The sequence below is a fragment of the Panthera pardus genome, unplaced genomic scaffold, assembly GCF_024362965.1.
Source record: "Panthera pardus isolate Hobbes unplaced genomic scaffold, ASM2436296v1 HiC_scaffold_2, whole genome shotgun sequence".
In the NCBI taxonomy this organism is placed as follows: Eukaryota; Metazoa; Chordata; class Mammalia; order Carnivora; family Felidae; genus Panthera; species Panthera pardus.
The window spans coordinates 124,800,793-124,818,236 of record NW_026526765.1 but is presented as its reverse complement, the minus strand read 5'-3'; the positions used below and the strand labels follow the sequence as shown (position 1 = coordinate 124,818,236).

Genomic DNA, 17,444 nt, shown 5'->3' with positions numbered 1-17,444 from the left:
AAACTGGGAACACATGCCCTCAACCCCACGCAGGGGGAGGGAGGAGGGAGGAAACAAAAGGGACTTAAACACAGTTGTGCCAAATAGAAAGCAGCCAAGGAGCTGCAGGTAGACCAAGCCCCTTCTGCGCTGGTTTGCATAGGGGCCTCCTTCAGAAGGTGAACCCCAGGGATACCCCCAGACCAGACAAGACCCTGGGACAGAGGGCCCAGCTCTCTTCTTGTGTCTTTCCTCCCTCCACTTGCACTCCTAGCTCGTAGTGACCTGCGTGCTGTCAGGATGTCCTCAGTGCAGTCACTGCAGGAGACGGGGTCTCTTATTCAAGAAGCTGTTCTGCTAGGCGCAGGCTCCCTGGGGCCTCGAGTGTCTGCCTTCCATGTTTTTGGGCTTTGCCAAGTAATCTTCTCCACAAGCTCACAAAAGTGATGTCAGCATCCGTATTTTACCGTTGGAGGCACTGATGCTGAGAGGTAGACACTGGCTCGAGGCCACAGCATCACCTTTCCGGAGGCTGCATGTGAATCCGTGTCTCCTCTAACGCTTCTGGTCTGAACCACTAGGCTGACTTGTCTTCTGCCGATTTAAGAAATGGTTCCCTCTCACTCCATCTCCCTCTGGGTCTCTGTGTCTGGATTTCGGTATGAGTGGCATCTCTGGCTGTGTGCGTGCACGTGTGCGTGTGCATGGGCACATACAGGCATCTTTCTCATGATGTTTCTCTTCCTGTCTCTTTGTGTGTCTCATTCTCTTCTTGCTCGGTGGGAATCTCACACCCCTTTCCCAAGTGTCTATGAGTCTGTTCCCCGTTCTCTCTGGGTGCCCATGTTTCTCTCTCTTCCCCCACCCCAGCTCCCATTGGCACCCCATACTCTACCTGTTGTTTGCCACCATTTGAGTACTCCTCACATGCCTTTCTTCTTCTCCTGTGACTATTTCCCGAGTGCTGAGACAGGCACTGGAGATGCAGACAAAGTCTAGCCCACCGTGTCCTCTGGGGGCTAAAAATCCACTTCTCCAAATTTGGGGAGGGATCTGGCCAAGAGGCTGCCACTTGTCCCTTGGGTCTCTCTAGCTTCGAGATGAGCCTGACCCCTCTGAGCTGTCCATCAGTCACCTGGAACTGGGCAGAACCACTCACATGCTGAAGGATCCTGCAACTGTACAGTTTGTTAACCAGAGGGGAGCCCAGGTCCCTGAGGAGGTGGATTTAAGAACTGCAGCCAAGGCAAGCCTCTAGGCCCACTTACTAACAGGCTCACCTCCCATACGGTGAAGCCCAGCTCAGCTGGTTCTTTTACTCCAGACTGGACTCCTGGTGACCACAGTTACTCAAGAGGAGGAGCTGGAAAAGGGGCAAGGCAGAGCAGCCGACAGAAAATGTCCAGCCTCCAAAAGGCAAAGCCACCTCCCTCAGAGGTTGTCACGGGGATTAAAGATCAAGTTCTAAAGCATTTAGCAGAGTGTCTGGTGTAAAATAAGTACATCATCAGATGTGGCTACTGCTACTATCATCACACTAACAAATATGATTATTTACCATTAATAGAAAACGGGGACATCGTTGGTCCAACTGGCCAGAAAAGTTGGGCTTTGGTATTCTTCTCGAGCCATGTTTGCACTTCACAAGGACACCTAGGTGCTCCTTAGCACCTCCTCTTCCCCTCATTACCTCCTCAAGGCTGTAGCAACAGAGGACTAAGGACACGACCTCAGACAGCAACCAGTAACCTTGCTCCATCCCTCTGTACCACTGCTACCTCATGCAAGTTACCTAACCACTCTGCATTTCATATTTTCATTGGTGAAATGAAGACAATATAGTAACTCAGAAGACCATGAGGAGGATTAAATGCATTGAGAGAAGCCAAGCACTAAGAAAAGTGCCTGACACATAACAAATACTCAATAAATAAATTTTGTTATTTCATATATGTTGATATTTTATAAACATTCAAAAGTTGTACACATTTAATAAAATATAACTAACATTCGTATACTTGATAATCAAAACATAACACCTGTAAACTCTCCAGGTCTTATAACAAACTTTAAAAAATCGATGTTTATTTGTAGCCAAATCTCTGTTTCCTCTTTCCTGTGCCTGAGACCAGCCCACCCACATGACATATCACTGGACAGTTGCCCACACCACCCAACACCTACTGAAGGGAGTGGCCTCTCTGGGCCTCACTGAAGAAGGGCTTCATCTGAAGATACATGGGAATAAGTCTGTCCTTTTCATGTCTGAGATACAGTGGACAGCCCGGACTATAGAAATTAAATACTGAGAAAAGTTTTCACAGTTCAGATTTTATTAAAATTAAAGTCACATAGAGTATGGGAAACTAGAACTTGATTCCTGTTAAAATAATACATTTGAGTAACAGTTTCTTCAGCTATCACTGTAACTGATGGAGCACATGATGAGCGTTCTTTTACAAGGTATATGGTCTCTAACATCCTAGCAGAGAATACCAAAGCAAGGACCTTACGGATGCAATGTGTTAACAGGCTGTCAGTCATCAAGTCTGCCTGCCTATGGACAACCACATGGACAGAGCACCCACACAGACATACACATTCAGTGTCTTGAGTCTTCTTTCGAAGTATTTCCTACGTCATATACAAATTAAACAAGAAGTCCAACAAGGGTCCTTTATTGCCACCATAAAGGGGGGGAAATAATTTTCAATCTCAAGCAGAGGCAAGAACATAGTATTAGGGCAATTTGTTTCTTCAAATGCCACAGTCACATGCATTCCTGCCTGGGTTGATGCCACACCCACATGTCACTCAGCCCCATGACAAAGGCTGTGCAGGGGCTACGAGGTTGTGATTATCCACTATGGAAGAAGTCTCTTCCATTCCCAAATGTCCAAAGTGCTGCTGGCTCACCTGCTTGGTCACACAGCACACACAGCACAGCTAAACATGAGGGGCTTAGGACTCTAAATAGTGCAAACACTTAAAAAAAAATAATAATACATTCCAACCTCCTTGCTTCTCCAGGCAAACAAAGCCTTAAAAACTCTAGCTTAGAATACGAGTTTGCTCAACCTCCCAACCTGATCCAACAAGGTGCAAATGGGGAGCATGGAGGCAATTCAAATGGCACCTGTCCCGATAATAATAAAAATAAAGATTTTTTTAATGAGGCTAATGGCAGATAAATACACAAAGTAGAGCCTGGGAGTACAGACACAGCTCAAGAAACAAGTTTTAGGTGTAGTGTGAGCATCTGTAAAGCATATGCTAAACACATTCTTAAAGATCATGAAGAGTGACCCCTCATTTAAAGTTCACAGACAAGGTACTTCCAAAAGGGACACCATCCAGCGACAAAGGCCTTTAGCTGGTAGAAGCTTCAGAAGAACGAGGAGATCGAAAAGAATGAGGACTGGATTGCTGGACCTAGGAAACCCTTGGTAGTATGTACTGGAGGGCAGGGCTTTCTCTGGAGCTTCTCCATGCCACAGTGCGCCCAGCTTAGTGCCAGGCAGTGACAGCCACCAGGAGATGGGCCAACCAGCCTCACCCCTGCAGAGAGAGCCGACTCCAAAAAAGTGGACAGGCAATCTAGATGGCTAATTGCCAAGTCAGGCTAAACTAGTCCCTAAGCAATTCAAGAAACACTAGTGACTGAGTTTTCTGGCACTCTCCCTTGAATATGGTCTGAGAAAGAGGACTCAAAGTCAAAGAGACTCGTCTCTGGAGAACTACTGAAAAATCAGTTTTTGGAGAGTGGGAAACAAAGGGAAAATAGCTACAGCCATGAACTATGATAGTGAATGACTAATGGAACAGAACATTTCATCATCATGGATAATAAAAATCAATTCAAATATCCTAAAAAATTATCTTATAAAAATATCTACATTAAAATTTTAGCCTGAAAGCTTTAGCTTCAATTTTATAAAAAGGCAATCTTTGAAAGGATCTGGCTCAGGAATATACAAACATTACACAACAGATATCAAAGTAAGAGAGCTCAAAAAGCATGCTGGGGGATATTGCAACTGGTTTGTCATGAAAGAGAATTAAGTATTCTTATTGCATAGCAGAAAATGAGGTCACTGTCATTTGCATAATACTGCAACTTTTTAGAAAGAAAGATGCCATTAGGTACTTAGGAGAAAGAACTTTGGAATTCAGAGTCTGACTTCCGTGTTGTCCAAATCAGTATCCAAGTGGCGTCTAAGCTGCTTCTAACCTTGGGCTGCAATTCCATTTCATTACTGTGATCAGCTTTCAGATTTACCAGCGGCAAAGTTGCATTCACAAGCAGTTGGCAGCTACCCCGATGCGGGGGTGAAGGGTTCGCCTACCACATGGCCAGCACAGACTTGAAAACAAGTTTGTTGTGTCCACTAGAGAAAGAATCGTACCTGGTGATAAAGAGACAGCAGGTTTTAAATGGCATCTGTGGGCAGCCAGAGCAGACTGGCTTTTTGGTGGTGACATACCAGTGTTCTAGTCCCCGTGAGAAAGGACACGCGAGGATGAAATGAACATGGCCTCAGCGGTACTACCAGCAGGGGGCAGTGCTTCCGGAAAGGGAGATGGGAGGTGGAACCAATAGCAAAACTCCGAAAGCAGAAAACAGGGCTGGCTAGCTCTCAGGGAAGATGAAAAACATAATGTCCCCCACAAAAGTATGGAAGTCCAGCTCCTGGGTGTTGGGAAATGGGTGGGAAGTGCACCTTTAATCTGAAGTCGGGAGCTGTATGAATAGCACATATCGGACTCCAACCCCCAACCTCATCCCCACCGCACACCAAAACAAAGTCCCAAACCTTCCTCTGACAGAGAGGAAGAACAATTGCAACAAACGCTCATTCCATCAGCTTCCAAGCCAGAGCCAGGCAGGGCTCTGAAACCAGCCATCTCCAGGGCCAGCTGAGAACACAGCACCCAACTGAAGGCATGCTTTGATTCCTTTAGAGACATTTCCTCCAGGCCCAACAAAGCTACTGGTAGTTTAGCCTCTTCCCAAAGCCGCTAAAAATTCTGGATGCCTTGGTGCTGCTCTCCAAATGTCTCACTGAAATAACATCCGCTCAACATCGGAAGACATTTCTTCTTCAGGGAAGTTGAGTGTTTAGTGCACAAAAAATATACAGTAAATACACAAAGCAGCCAACCAGCTAGGGAGGCTAGTGGCTTTCTAACTGCAGGGGTGAGCTGGGGGGAAGCCAGTCTCCTGCAGTATCTGCTTGGAAGTAGCCCAGGTATATCAGAAGTCTAACATCAGGTTTCAGAAAGCCCTTTGGCTCCTGTAAGTGGGCCCCAAATCAGGGAGGGTTAAACTCCAGCCCCCACGGTGTGACACAACTCTCCAGACACAAGGCCTTCCCTCCTGATGCCACAAATTCCAACATAAACGACTTGCTCCTTTAGGAAAGGCTTTCTTTCTTTCTTTCTTTCTTTCTTTCTTTCTTTCTTTCTTTCTTTCTTTTCTTTTCTTTTCTTTTCTTTCCTTCCTTCCTTTCTTTCTTTTTCTTTTCTTTTTCTTTCTTTCAATGAAAATGATTCCATATGCCCTTAAATATCTGCCCCCTCCAGATGCTTGAAGTCCTGCCATTAATTTTTACCTGTGAATTATCAAAGCTCTTATCAAGCTCCTCTTTTAAAATGTAAATATCCCTGAGAGAGATCACTCATCCAGGGCATTTACCACCAACTCCTCCCTCTCAGGAAAAACAAGGAGGGGAGGATTCCGAAGGATGGAGAAAGGGTACAGGCCCTGGAACAGGGGGAGAGCACAAGAAATGGAAGATGAGGACATTGGACAGACTTGGCCAATTGACCACTGCCATCAAGTGCTGAGGGCCAGCCTCAGCTGATATATACTCCTTTGAAGTCATCCGTGTCCACCTAAATCACACATGACCCCACCCAAAGCAGGGGCAAAACTATCTTTGGGTTTGGAGGTAGGATGACCCTTTATTTATCCTCCAAACCAGAACACTTGAGAGTAAAATGGGATGCTGTGAATAATTAAGCCTAGATAACCAGTATACATGGGGGTCTGTCCTATCACAGGAAAACTCAGCAATAGGATCCACTCAGACCATTTTGGGCAGGAACTACCTTACCACTTTGGTTTGTTGTTTTGTTTTTGTTTTTCATGTATATATAGATTTTTTTTTTCTCCAGTGTCACTCAGGGCTTCTCCAAAGAGCTAGTTTTCCCAGCTGAAGAGACACAAACTCTCCTTAACCTGAATCCACACATCAAAGACCAGTGGCCCAAGGATTAGGCAGTTGTCATCTGCTTCCTGGAGCAGAGCCCAGGGAGGAGCTGGGGAACCCATCTGTTCCCAGTTCTAGCACAAAGAGGGCATGGTACAGATTCAAGAATGCCCAGCTCTTTTGCAGACAGTGCCAGTAGTCAAGGCCAGTGTGTGGGCATGGTCAGGGCAATGCCCCTCTCACCAGTTGCTTCTGGACATTTCTGGCCTCCAGAAGACAGCAGCTTTAGTCATCTCGGGGTTCCCACAGGGCAAATCCAGAAGAGAGGTTTCTGTGATTTGATTTTTAGCATAGAAGGATCAGTAGTAAAGAAATCCAGTAGATTGTCACACATCCCCCAACTTAGTGAAACACCATGGTCTACACACATACACACACACGCACATATACACACACTTCAGGTTCTCAGGTATTCCCATAGAAACACACATAAAAAGCCCAAAGGTGCTGGAGCTGTCAGGAACCCACTGCTCAGGGAGGAGGCAGGTCACCAGCCTTCACGCTGGACGCACTTTGCCACATCGCCACATGGGAGGAGGGCACTTCAGGCTCCACCGCAGACTCTCACAGCAAGTGGCCCCCCAGCATCATGGTGCTGCCGTTGTCAGTCACAGGCAGCACCCCTCCCCTCCCACACCTCCTGGCAGTGGGAGTTGGGGTCACAAGGGTTTGTGAATCACAGCAACACCTAAGATGAAGAGGAGAGAGAGTTAGCAACTTAGCTTCTCCAAAGTTATTCAGAGTCCCAAGGAGTTCATGAGTCCAAGCCATCCCAAGGGCCCCAGGCAAGGGAAAGGGGCATGTTTGTATCCAAACACGGAAGGGCCTGTGGACTCAGGCTGCCGGCCAGTGGCTGGCACTTTCCCACTCTCATGGCCAACTCCCAGCAAGATACTTGAACCCACAAGCACAGTCCTTCAACACCACAGGTTAGTGGTCTCCCACCCCCAGCCCCTGCATCATCACATGTACACAGTTTCTATGATAACAACTCCTTTCCCGATCCCAGGACTCAGCTGACCAACACTCAGCACCTTCACCAGACCCCCAGAGGCGGCTCCACAGATCTACATCTGTATCACTTTAAGAGAAGTGACAGTGATTCGTGCCTACTTTTAGGAGACACTGAATATGAAGTGAAAAGAACACTGGACTGACTTCATGGAAGTAAGATAAACCGAATTCCACTTGTAGCTCTGCCACCACTCAAGCTGCACTCCGGCCTCAGGCAAGTCCATTTACCTCTTTAGGCTCAGCTCCCATACTATTTAAGGTCACCCAACTGAAAGACCCCTCTAAGGCTAAATTCTACTTGGAAAAACACTCCAGGGGCGCCTCAAAGCAGGGCTCAGTCAGTTAAGCTTCCAACTCTTGATTTCGGCTCAGGTCATGATCTCACAGTTCTTGGGATCAAGTGTCACATCAGGTTCTGTTGCTGACAGCTTGGAGCCTGCGTGGGATTCTCTCTCTGCCCGTCCCCCACTCTCACACGTGATCTCTCTCAAAATAAATAAATAAACTTAAAAAAAAAAAAAAACCAGACATGTCTGTGTGTGTTAATGGTTTTAGCCAAGTTGAACCATCCTCCACAGCTAACTTTGTGAATCCACAGATGACCCTAGAATCTCTGTAACGTGGCAGATACCGTCGCTTGATTCATCCAACTTCCCTTCTCCATGCTGTCCTCTATTGCAGAGAATAGCACCGTATGCACTCAGCTTCCCAGACTCCCTTGCAGCAGGAAGTGCCATGTGACCCAGTCCCGGCCAAGACCATTGTCAATGCACATCTGCCAGTGCTCAGCTGTGCCTGTGTCCCTTGTCCCACCTCAGAGAATGCTTACATAGGGCCCAAGGCAGCAGCAGCAACTACTGGTATAGCTGGCAAAAGAGAAAAGGGAGGAGAAACCTGGTTCTCCAATGACAGTCTGAGCCCCTTGGCCAGCCCTAGACTTCTTTCTGTCTAAGACAAATAACACACCTTCCTTATTTAAGCAAGAACCTGTCAGTTTTTCTGGTATCTGCAACTGAACAAAATCCTAATTTACAGGTAAGGTCTACTGGTACAGTGTAACTAGAGCCTCACTTTAACATATTCCCATGGCTATAAAATCTGGTTGCAGATGAGATTGAGAGAACAATGCTAAAAGAAATGCCAGGATACCCATGTGGTGAGATTGTGCTAAGATATCCATTGCATATGAATTCTGGATAAAGGTGCAGGCAGAAAAGCTCTGAGGTGGGCAACAGCAGAGTCTCCAGACCCAGATGGGCTGCCTGACCCTGAGAACATCTCGCATGCACCTCAGGAATCTCTTTCATAAGGCAGCGTTTTTTTTTTTAAAAAAGTAGTTTCCTATATTGCTTTTTTATATAAACTTCTTTTGATTATAAAAGTAAAATATTCTCATTATGGGAAATTTGGAAAATGCAGAAGAACACAAGGAAAAGAAATTTTCTAATCCCTTCATACAAAGAGAATCACTATTTAAAAAATTTTCTTTATGTTTTTTGGACTATTTCCTGGCTTCTAAAAATAATCCTGATCATTTACCAAGGGGATGCTACGTGCCAGGGAAGGCACAGTACTAAGTGTTCCATGTATTACCGCACACAAGTTGTAAGAGATGTGGTACGATTTTATTCTCATTTTACAAATGAGAATACAATAGGTTCACTCAGACCGATTACCCACCCCAGAGTCTCCAGGGCAAGTAGCAGAATTGGAACTCAAATTCAGATCTGATTCCAATATCCATTTTTTTAGGTGGTAGCTCTTCAAACGTCCGTGACCCCAGGACTACCTGAGTGAGCTCAAGTGGTACATACCTTGTGCATTCTCCCTTTTTAACCTAACAGCCTGTCACAAACATGTTCTTATGACATTAAGAACACTTCCACTGTAAAAATATTCCACAGTTTAACTACTTCCCTGATGGCAGACACTAAGTAGCTCTCTGCCCTCTGCTATCATAAATAATACTCCAAACAATAACTATCCATAAATCTCTGCATTTCAGACCATTTCTTTAGATTCTTAAAAAAAATGGATTCACTCAGTCAATGGACTTTAACACAAATTGCACGTTTGCTTGTATCCTTCTCACCTGCTTCTAGAGTGGACAGACAATAAAGAAGTGGACATGAAATATTCAGCACATACATGAAATTCTAAACACTTATACCTAAACCTTCCCCTCTCATTAAGGCCCAATAAGAGCCAAGGGAGGGTCCCTCACTGGCCTCGCTGCCTCGTACTCGAAAATGCCCTGGTCTTGCCACTACAGCTTTGAAAAGAAAATGAAAGTACTGTTTTAATAATTAATCTTGAGAAAAGAATCACTCACTCTAAGACCAAAATACCTCTAGCATCTTTTATATTTAGTTGAGAAAAATCCTACACGAGGAAAAAAAATAAATTAAGTTTGCTGCAATTGAGGACCTGTCTTGACAAAATGTGATAGGAGCCCCTTTAAGCCTGCATGGTACAATCTTCCTCTGCACAGAAATCCAAACAAGACAGAGTGATTGACCTTCTAATATAAAAAGGGAATAAGAATGCTGTTGGAGTCGTGGGGTAGACTAAAGGAGATAGTGGTTGTAGAATACGTAGGGTAATGCCTGGCATGTTTGCCTGTGCTCAGTAAATAACTGTTAGCCCTAACTATTCCACTTCCTGGAAGACGAGATACAAGGAGCAGGGCTACATGCCCCTGCCATCAGCAGCACGCACTGTGGTCCGACCTCCCAGGCCTCACCAAACCCATCACACACTCCCCAGGAATGAGCCTCTACATTGGCTTCATTCCTATTCCTCCATCCAGCCTCATGCCCAGAATAGTTTCTACCCCTCAGCTGGGGTAGTACAAAGGACACGGGCTCAGGAGTCAGACTGGAGTCTGAATTCTGACTTCGCCATTTTTTTTTAAAACATGTGGTCTTGGGCAGGTTCCTTAAGACTCTCCAAACCTCAATTTCATCATCTATAAAATGGAAAGATACAGTCCCATTCATCCAGAAGGTTCTTGAAAAGATGACAGCAAATGTACACGCTGTACCAAACACATTGCCCTGTGGCACAGGGAGGGAGCACCTGGCAAAGGGCAGCGAGCTGTATGATGGGAGCCCCCCCGCAAAGTTTAATCATGCCCCATTTCCTCCAGGAAGTTGTCACCTGTCGTGTCCTAAAATATGTACAGCAGAGCACATTCCATTTAGAAGTTATGTGGACATCACCTTGTATGTCCTATTTCATGTAGACAGACCTTATCTTTCCAATTAAACTTGTGTAAGGCAAGAACTGTATCTTACTCTATCTAGGAGCCCAGAAATGGCAATGAAATTCTAAAACCTCTTATGACAAATCAGAGTAGTTGGAAGCGGCTCCCTGGAACACAGGTGTCAAAGAGAATTCTGGGGCTACCTTCAGGTTCGCTGGGGGAAAACAGTGCTAATTATGGGTATGTGTCATGGGCACAGAATGGAAGAGTGGTAGGTGACATGTGACAATTATCTGCCCTCTCTGGAGAAGGCACTTAGTCCCAAGTTCAGCAAACTCACCTCCACCCCCACCCCACACCCTCTGCGCAGGGGTGGGGTGAGGTGAGGGTGGAGTCGGAGTGAAGCGCACTGACCTGCGTAGCTCCGCCCCGTGCTCATGTTGGTTGGCAGCAGCGTCCATTTGTCGGTGACAGGGTTGTAGTACTCCACTGAAGCCAAATTGCAGGATCCATCATCCCCTCCAACCACATACAGGAGCCCATTCACTGCACACACCCCTGTGAACCAGAGGCCAGAGGAGACATTACGGCAGGAGTCACCAGTGATGGGAATGGATGGGAGACAGATCTGGATGGCCCTGGAGGTGCTCCTCCTCCCCTTCAAGGTAGCTCCAGGAGCTAGTTCTTCGGTCTCATTGTGCTCAACTGAAGGACATGCTGACAACAGCCACTGGGCTCCGAGGATCCCCCTTTCTAAAAAGGGGGAATCACTGCTACATGTCCCATGGACAGTTCCTGGCCCCTGACCCTATCAGTACTTAGAGCTTACCAGGATGGGCCCCTCTCTACTGGAGCATTGCCTACTGGTGCATGCAGACCTCTCATGCCCAGACTAAGGGAACCTCACCCACAGTACTACTGCTCTGCTTCTAAGTTTTCCCTGATAAATGCTGTTAGATCCCTCTTGTGTGGCTATGGTTACATCTGTGATGCCTTTGCACTACTTAAGTCTAAATCCACACAAAGCTCCCAGGGACCAGGCATCCCTCCGGCTCTGATCTCACTGAGGGCTGGTTTGAGGGCAAGGTCTCATGCAGCAGGGACTCAAGGGTAGGAAACTGTTATTTTGTTCATCAAGAGCTCAGTCAGTTAAGTGTCCAACTTCGGCTCAGGTCATAATCTCGCAGTTTGGGAGTTCGAGCCCATTGTCAGGCTCTACGCTGAAAGCTTGGAGCCTGGAGTCTGCTTCGGATTCTTTTGTCTCCCTCTCTCTCTGCCCCTCCCCTGCTCATGCTCTGTATCTCTCTCTCTCAAAAATAAATATTTAAAAAAATTTGTTTTAATTAAGAGGCCACAGTCCAACATACATGTCTTTTTTCAAAATGAGACTAAGGGGTTGGTGATGTTCAAAAAGTTGTAATTATAAGTATTGATGAAGATATATCTCAAACACTGGTGAGAAGATAAAATGTACCACTTTCCCGGATGGTGGTGAAAGCACGTATGCTCACTCAGGCTCAAAAATTTTACTTCTAGACTTTTATTCTAAAGAAATAATTTTAGATGTGTGCACTGATTAGCCAAAGGACCATTTGTAATAACAAAAGTGTTACTGATAGAAAAGATGGAAATAAATGTCCAACAGTAGATTAGTTATTCAAATTATGATATAGCCATTTAAAATATCATGTAAATATACTTCATGTTATAATAAGTTATTCATGGAAGATTTTAAAGTGGATTGGAAAAGGAGGTTATAAAATAGCATCACAGTGTGATTCCACTTTTGCTATTAAAAAACAGAAATATCTGTATGTAAATGTGTACATATACACACATCTATTTTTGGACTCAAGACACACTAGCTGTGTTAGGTAATCCCTCGAGTGTCTATAATCTCTCGCTCATGTGGTTTAAGGCCAAGTGCCAAGTTACATCATGGCGGGCTTAGGCAATGGGCAAATTAATAACTCTCCTCTGTTTACACTTTCAACATGTGAGCTACAAATGAATTTAGCAAACTGGTAACTTGATATAAAGGAAATAAATCTGCCAGAAAGTCACCTAGTTGTCTTTCCAGCCTGGGAAGCTAAGCTAAGTCAACACTTTCATAGAGTAAAGAGGATAAAGTAAGATATAATGACAAAGGACCCGAGCCAGAAGACAAAGTTGTCAAAGGAAATAGTTTAATAGGGATGTCAGGCTCCCGGAATAAAAATCTAAACCCTCTAAGATAAATCATTCCCACAGGAAAGAAAAGGGGAAGGGACAGAGAGACAGAAGCACAAAGCAAGGAAAATGGGAAGTGTTCCCACCAAAGAATGAATAAGGGGACTGGTTACCCCTAAAAGGAAGGAGATGGGTTTCAGGTGGGAAGTGAGGGGTTCTCAGAACCAGGTAGTGGCAAAGAAAAGACAGAAGCAAGCATCATTGCCTGACCATGTCCACACAGCCTTGTGCTTAGCTACCCAACAGAGCCATTGGACAGGGGGCTTTGACGGTAATTGGAGGGCTTTTCTGGGTCTGTGTCCATGTGTGCACAAAGTCATCACCCTTTGTTGGAAGAGAAAGAACCCCCTGCGTCTACATAGGGGACCCTGTGGCTAGCTTTTGTGGTCCCTGGCTCTCCCCTCTCCCAGCCCAGAGCCTAGCTGGCAAAGGGATACTCCTGTGTGAGGTACAAGCTTGGGCCCAGGTTCTGGGAGTCTCTCCCTTCTGCTTTTCTTTTGGAGTTAGTGTTCACTCCCAAACCCCGCAAGGACAGAAGGAAAGAGCGGTCATATTACCTGCGTTGCGCCTGCACATGTTCATGTCCGCCACCTGCTTCCAGGTGTTTGTTCCAGGATCGTAAACTTCAACACTTTTCCTCACCAGGGGCCCGTCATGCCCGCCTGTGGCATACAGCTGTCCACTGAGGACCCCGACCCCTGAAAGGCAGAGTACAGTGTCCCAGCCTCAAGCTGGCTACCGCGACCAAAAACCAGGAGGCCTGGCGTCCAGTCCTGGGCAACCGTCACCAGCAGGGTGACATGAGGAGTCCTGCTCTGTTCCCCTTGACCTCAGTGTCCTCATCCGTAGAACAAATATGACACCCCGCCTGCCTCCTACAACTGTCAATCTGAGAATTCCCTAAATACAAAGCAAAAATGACCCTGTATCTATTTAGAGAAACATAAATATACATATGTAACATGTATGTGACCATGTATGTATAAAATGGGGAGAGAGGGTTCCTATGCAAAGAAATAAAGTAAAAAAAAAAAAAAAGACTGAAAGAAATCCTCCAAAACATTAGAAGATGTTATCTCCAGACGGTAAAATTACATTTGTCCTCCTGTTGTCTGTGTTGCCAAGTCTTCCTACTCGTATTCCTCAGCCTTCAATTATACGAGTTGAGTAAGAGGAGTTAAACCTGGCAACTAGCCGCGTAGCAGGTGCACTGCCATCATTACTGCGCAGACCTCCTTGCATGCCCCAAAGCAGAACCCATCCTTTCTGCCACACATTCTCCTCTTAGCTTGTAGAGGGACATTACATCACTCCCGATGTTGATAGGCCCGAGCTTGCTTCTAGCATGGCATCGTGTACAGGATTCAGTGTCATCTTTTAAAATCCTTCAGTGCAGGTCACAGAAGGAAGGGGAGTGGAAACAGCAACAGACCTGGTGTCCGGGACACATAGGTCTGGACGTGTGTCTCTAACTTGCTGCCGGGTGAAACTTCCCCTTTCCAGGCCTCAGTTCACCCATTTGCAAAGCAACATGGCACACGGGCTACCTCGCTCCACGACAGGCTGCATCACAATCAGGTGGAGAGATTTTGAAAATAATAGATTCCCAGGGCCTCCCTCCCAGAGACACTGGCTGGGACTCAGAAAAGGTACCTCAGGTGATTGGGATATGCAGCCACGTGTCAGACCCAAAGACTCAATTTCTAAGATATAAACTTCACATGGACAAGGACTCTATACTATTCAGACTATTTCCCTGTGCTTGATGGTACTAGGTCCTTGTTTGAATGCCAAAATATGTAAAATCCCATCTAGCAATTATGCTGGTTGTGCTGGTGGTTCCTCACAGTTGCCCTAAACTAACAGCAGATGGTGGTGTTGTATCAACAATGGCTATCCAACGGACTTGGGTATAATGAAATTCAGTGTGTTCCAAAGCAGCCTCATCTGCCCCTCTCCCAGAACTAGTAGAGCCTGGGTTCCAGTCATGGCCTCTTTACCCTCCTCCCACCATCTGTGAGCACTGCTCACACACTAGTGAAAAAGAAAGCAGCATTCCAGGTCCTCAGGGTCTCCCCTGCCCTTCTGCAGCCTCTTCCACAAATGTTCACACTGATGTCTCCTGGACCTACAGCCACCATGGCTCCCATCACTTCAAAGGGCCAGAAGTAGCCAGAGGCCAGAGTCTGGTTCTTCAGCCACCAAAGAACACCCACCATGCAGGTTCTCAACTCCAGAGGTGAGGCTTCCCCTAATCTTAGGGATGTGAAGTGTATAACAAAAGCTGACCTGGGAGCCTGAGGCCAGGGCTCTGACAGTAACTTGAGTCAAGAGTCCACCTCTGGGAGAGGGAGCATTCCCTAAACTGAGGTCACCCAGTGCCACAGGCAGTAGAGTTGCCACCATCCAGGGCCAGAGCAGCCCCAGGGAACTCCACACAGTAACAAGGCCTGGGCAGCCTGGCACAGACAGAGCAGTTTGCCTCCAGAGGCAGATCTATGGCAGATGGGGCCGGTCTGTGCTAGGGGCTCCACACGGGGCTGCCCCTCCACACTTGCTGCTTGAGATGCTCCTAGAAGCAGCCCCATGTCTCGGTGCCGTTCCACTCCTCCTCAGCTGTCCCTACGTCCTTGAGCTTTGAACTTGCTCTCACGCTTAAAGTCACAGAAGATTCCTAGGAAGTACAAACAAGACTCTACCAAGACTCTCTAAACCAAAATTACTAAAAGAGCTCTAGGAAGGGAGAGGAACCATGATATGTGTGCATTGAACTGGCCCCTGGGGAACATCTACTGCAGCCCACTCATTTCACATCTGAGGAATCAGAAGCCAGAAAGGGGGAAGGGACTTGCTCAAAGTCACATGGCAAGTTCTAGCAGACTCAACACTAAAGCATAGGCCTCCTGACTTCCAGGCATTTGCTCCATGTTCAAGGAGGGCCAACTGGTCAGAATCAGCAAACACAATCTCACTAAAAGTAGTATTCCACATACAAATGCTTCTTAAATGGGACCATACACCTTTTTGTTTTCTAACTAGTGAGCACACACAAGTTTTTGAATAATATTAAAATAGCATTAAGGAATGCTGAGCAAGTAGTCATGTGTTTGGAACTGTAAAGTGAGAACACAATTCAGTCTTAAAAATACAATAAAGAAAAAAAATGCACACACAAAAAAGACCTTGAGGACATTATGCTAAGTAAAAGAAGACAGAGAAACACAAATAACATATGATGTCCACTTATATGTAGAGTCTTAAAAAAAAAAATCAAAGCCCACAATACAGAGAACAGATTGATAGTTGCCAGGGGGAGGGCCAAACGGGTGAAAGGAGTAGAAATCCTGACTCTACCAGTTATATGACCTTGAGCAAATTACTCACCCCCGGTCAACTTTCTGTTAAGTGGAATTTATGTTGTGTCTACCTTTTAGGGGCAGTGGTGAGGACTAAATAAATTGAAGGTGCTTATTAGGACAGCACCTGGCATGCAGCAAGCCTTCACTTTTCAGGGATGCAGTTACTTCCACAGAGATGGAAGGGATGATGCTGAAGAGAATATTCCCTGCGAGAGGTTAACATGTAAGTGCTTGTGTCGAGCTGGAAAGGTGCCAGTGGGAATACAGACGTTAAAAGCAAAGAATGGGAAGGTGAAGTAAGGAAGAATGTTCAACTGTTGGTCTCCGGACCCACCTGGGAGTGGATCAGACATAGCCTGCGCCCTGAGGCTCCTCGTACCTGCGCCACTGCGGCGGGTGCTCATGTCTGCCACATAGGTCCATTCATTGGTTGCTGGGTTGTACTGCTCCACAGTACTCAGGCACTGGCGGGAAGCCCCATCATAACCCCCGACAGCATACAGCTTCCCTGGAACAGACAAAGTGGTTGAGGGTGGTGGCAGGGACAGTGGCACAGAACTGGAGCTTGGCTGAAACTCCATCGTTAACCCACTGGGGCACCTTCATCGCCATGAGAGTTCAGGGCCCCTTTCCTCCAGAGGGACCACAAACCAGACTATGCATTCTTCACAATTATGCCTTCTACTTCCTCTTAAGCCATGAGGCTCCTTAATGCAGTTCAGAGCATCTTTCTAAATAAGCACCCTAAATACCCAATGCAAAGCTATGGCCTGGCACCACTGTGGCTCAGCATATTCTTGCTAGTGAACTATATTAGATCTTCTCCAGAATAAGGCACCCAAGAAATAAAAAGCTAGTGGGGCCCAGCTACAGGCAGGCAGATTGACTTTTGGCTAATGGCTTACAACAGCAGACAAAACAAATATGAGAAGATATTCTTCAGTGAGAACCCAAACCGTGACTTTACCATACTTCGTGTGCTCCATCCACAATTCCAGCAAATGGAACATGTGGACGCAGCACAGTGTGTGCACTCTGGGCTGGGGTGGCTGGAATTCATCGATAGGCTCCCTTGTGATCTTTAAGCCATGCGCAAGATCCCTGAAACACCATTACGCATAAATAAAAATACCGTAAGTTGTTATCTAAAGGCATCATTTCTGCCTGGGGATGGACATATGAGGTTGGACGAGGGGCAGGAAATCAGCATTTCAGCTCTCCTAGAACAGAGATTCAAACAGGAAGGGTCTCTTCTTTCTCTTCCTCCCTCCCTCCCTTCTCTCTCTCTCTCTCTCTCTCACTCTCCCCCCCCCCCCCGCCCCCGTGTGTGTGTGTGTGTGTGTGTGTGTGTGTGTGTGTGTGGTAGGGGCAGTCCTACCTCACCTA

At 46.3% G+C, this 17,444-nt stretch overlaps 1 protein-coding gene across 12 annotated transcripts in view; it reads right to left on the bottom strand.

Annotated features, from left to right (window-relative positions):
- Positions 1-2,290: 2,290 nt before the first annotated feature.
- The window catches only part of KLHL3 (kelch like family member 3), a 278,704-nt gene continuing 263,550 nt past the window's right edge, over positions 2,291-17,444 (bottom strand). For all 12 annotated transcript variants that reach the window (XM_019424266.2, XM_019424267.2, XM_019424270.2 and 9 more), the window contains 4 exons: positions 16,438-16,566; positions 13,257-13,397; positions 10,885-11,028; positions 2,291-6,939 (listed from right to left, as the gene is read on the bottom strand). In XM_019424266.2, coding sequence (XP_019279811.1) covers positions 6,911-6,939; positions 10,885-11,028; positions 13,257-13,397; positions 16,438-16,566 — 443 coding nt within the window. In that variant the 3' untranslated portion in view covers positions 2,291-6,910. The remainder of the gene's footprint in view (positions 6,940-10,884; positions 11,029-13,256; positions 13,398-16,437; positions 16,567-17,444) is intronic.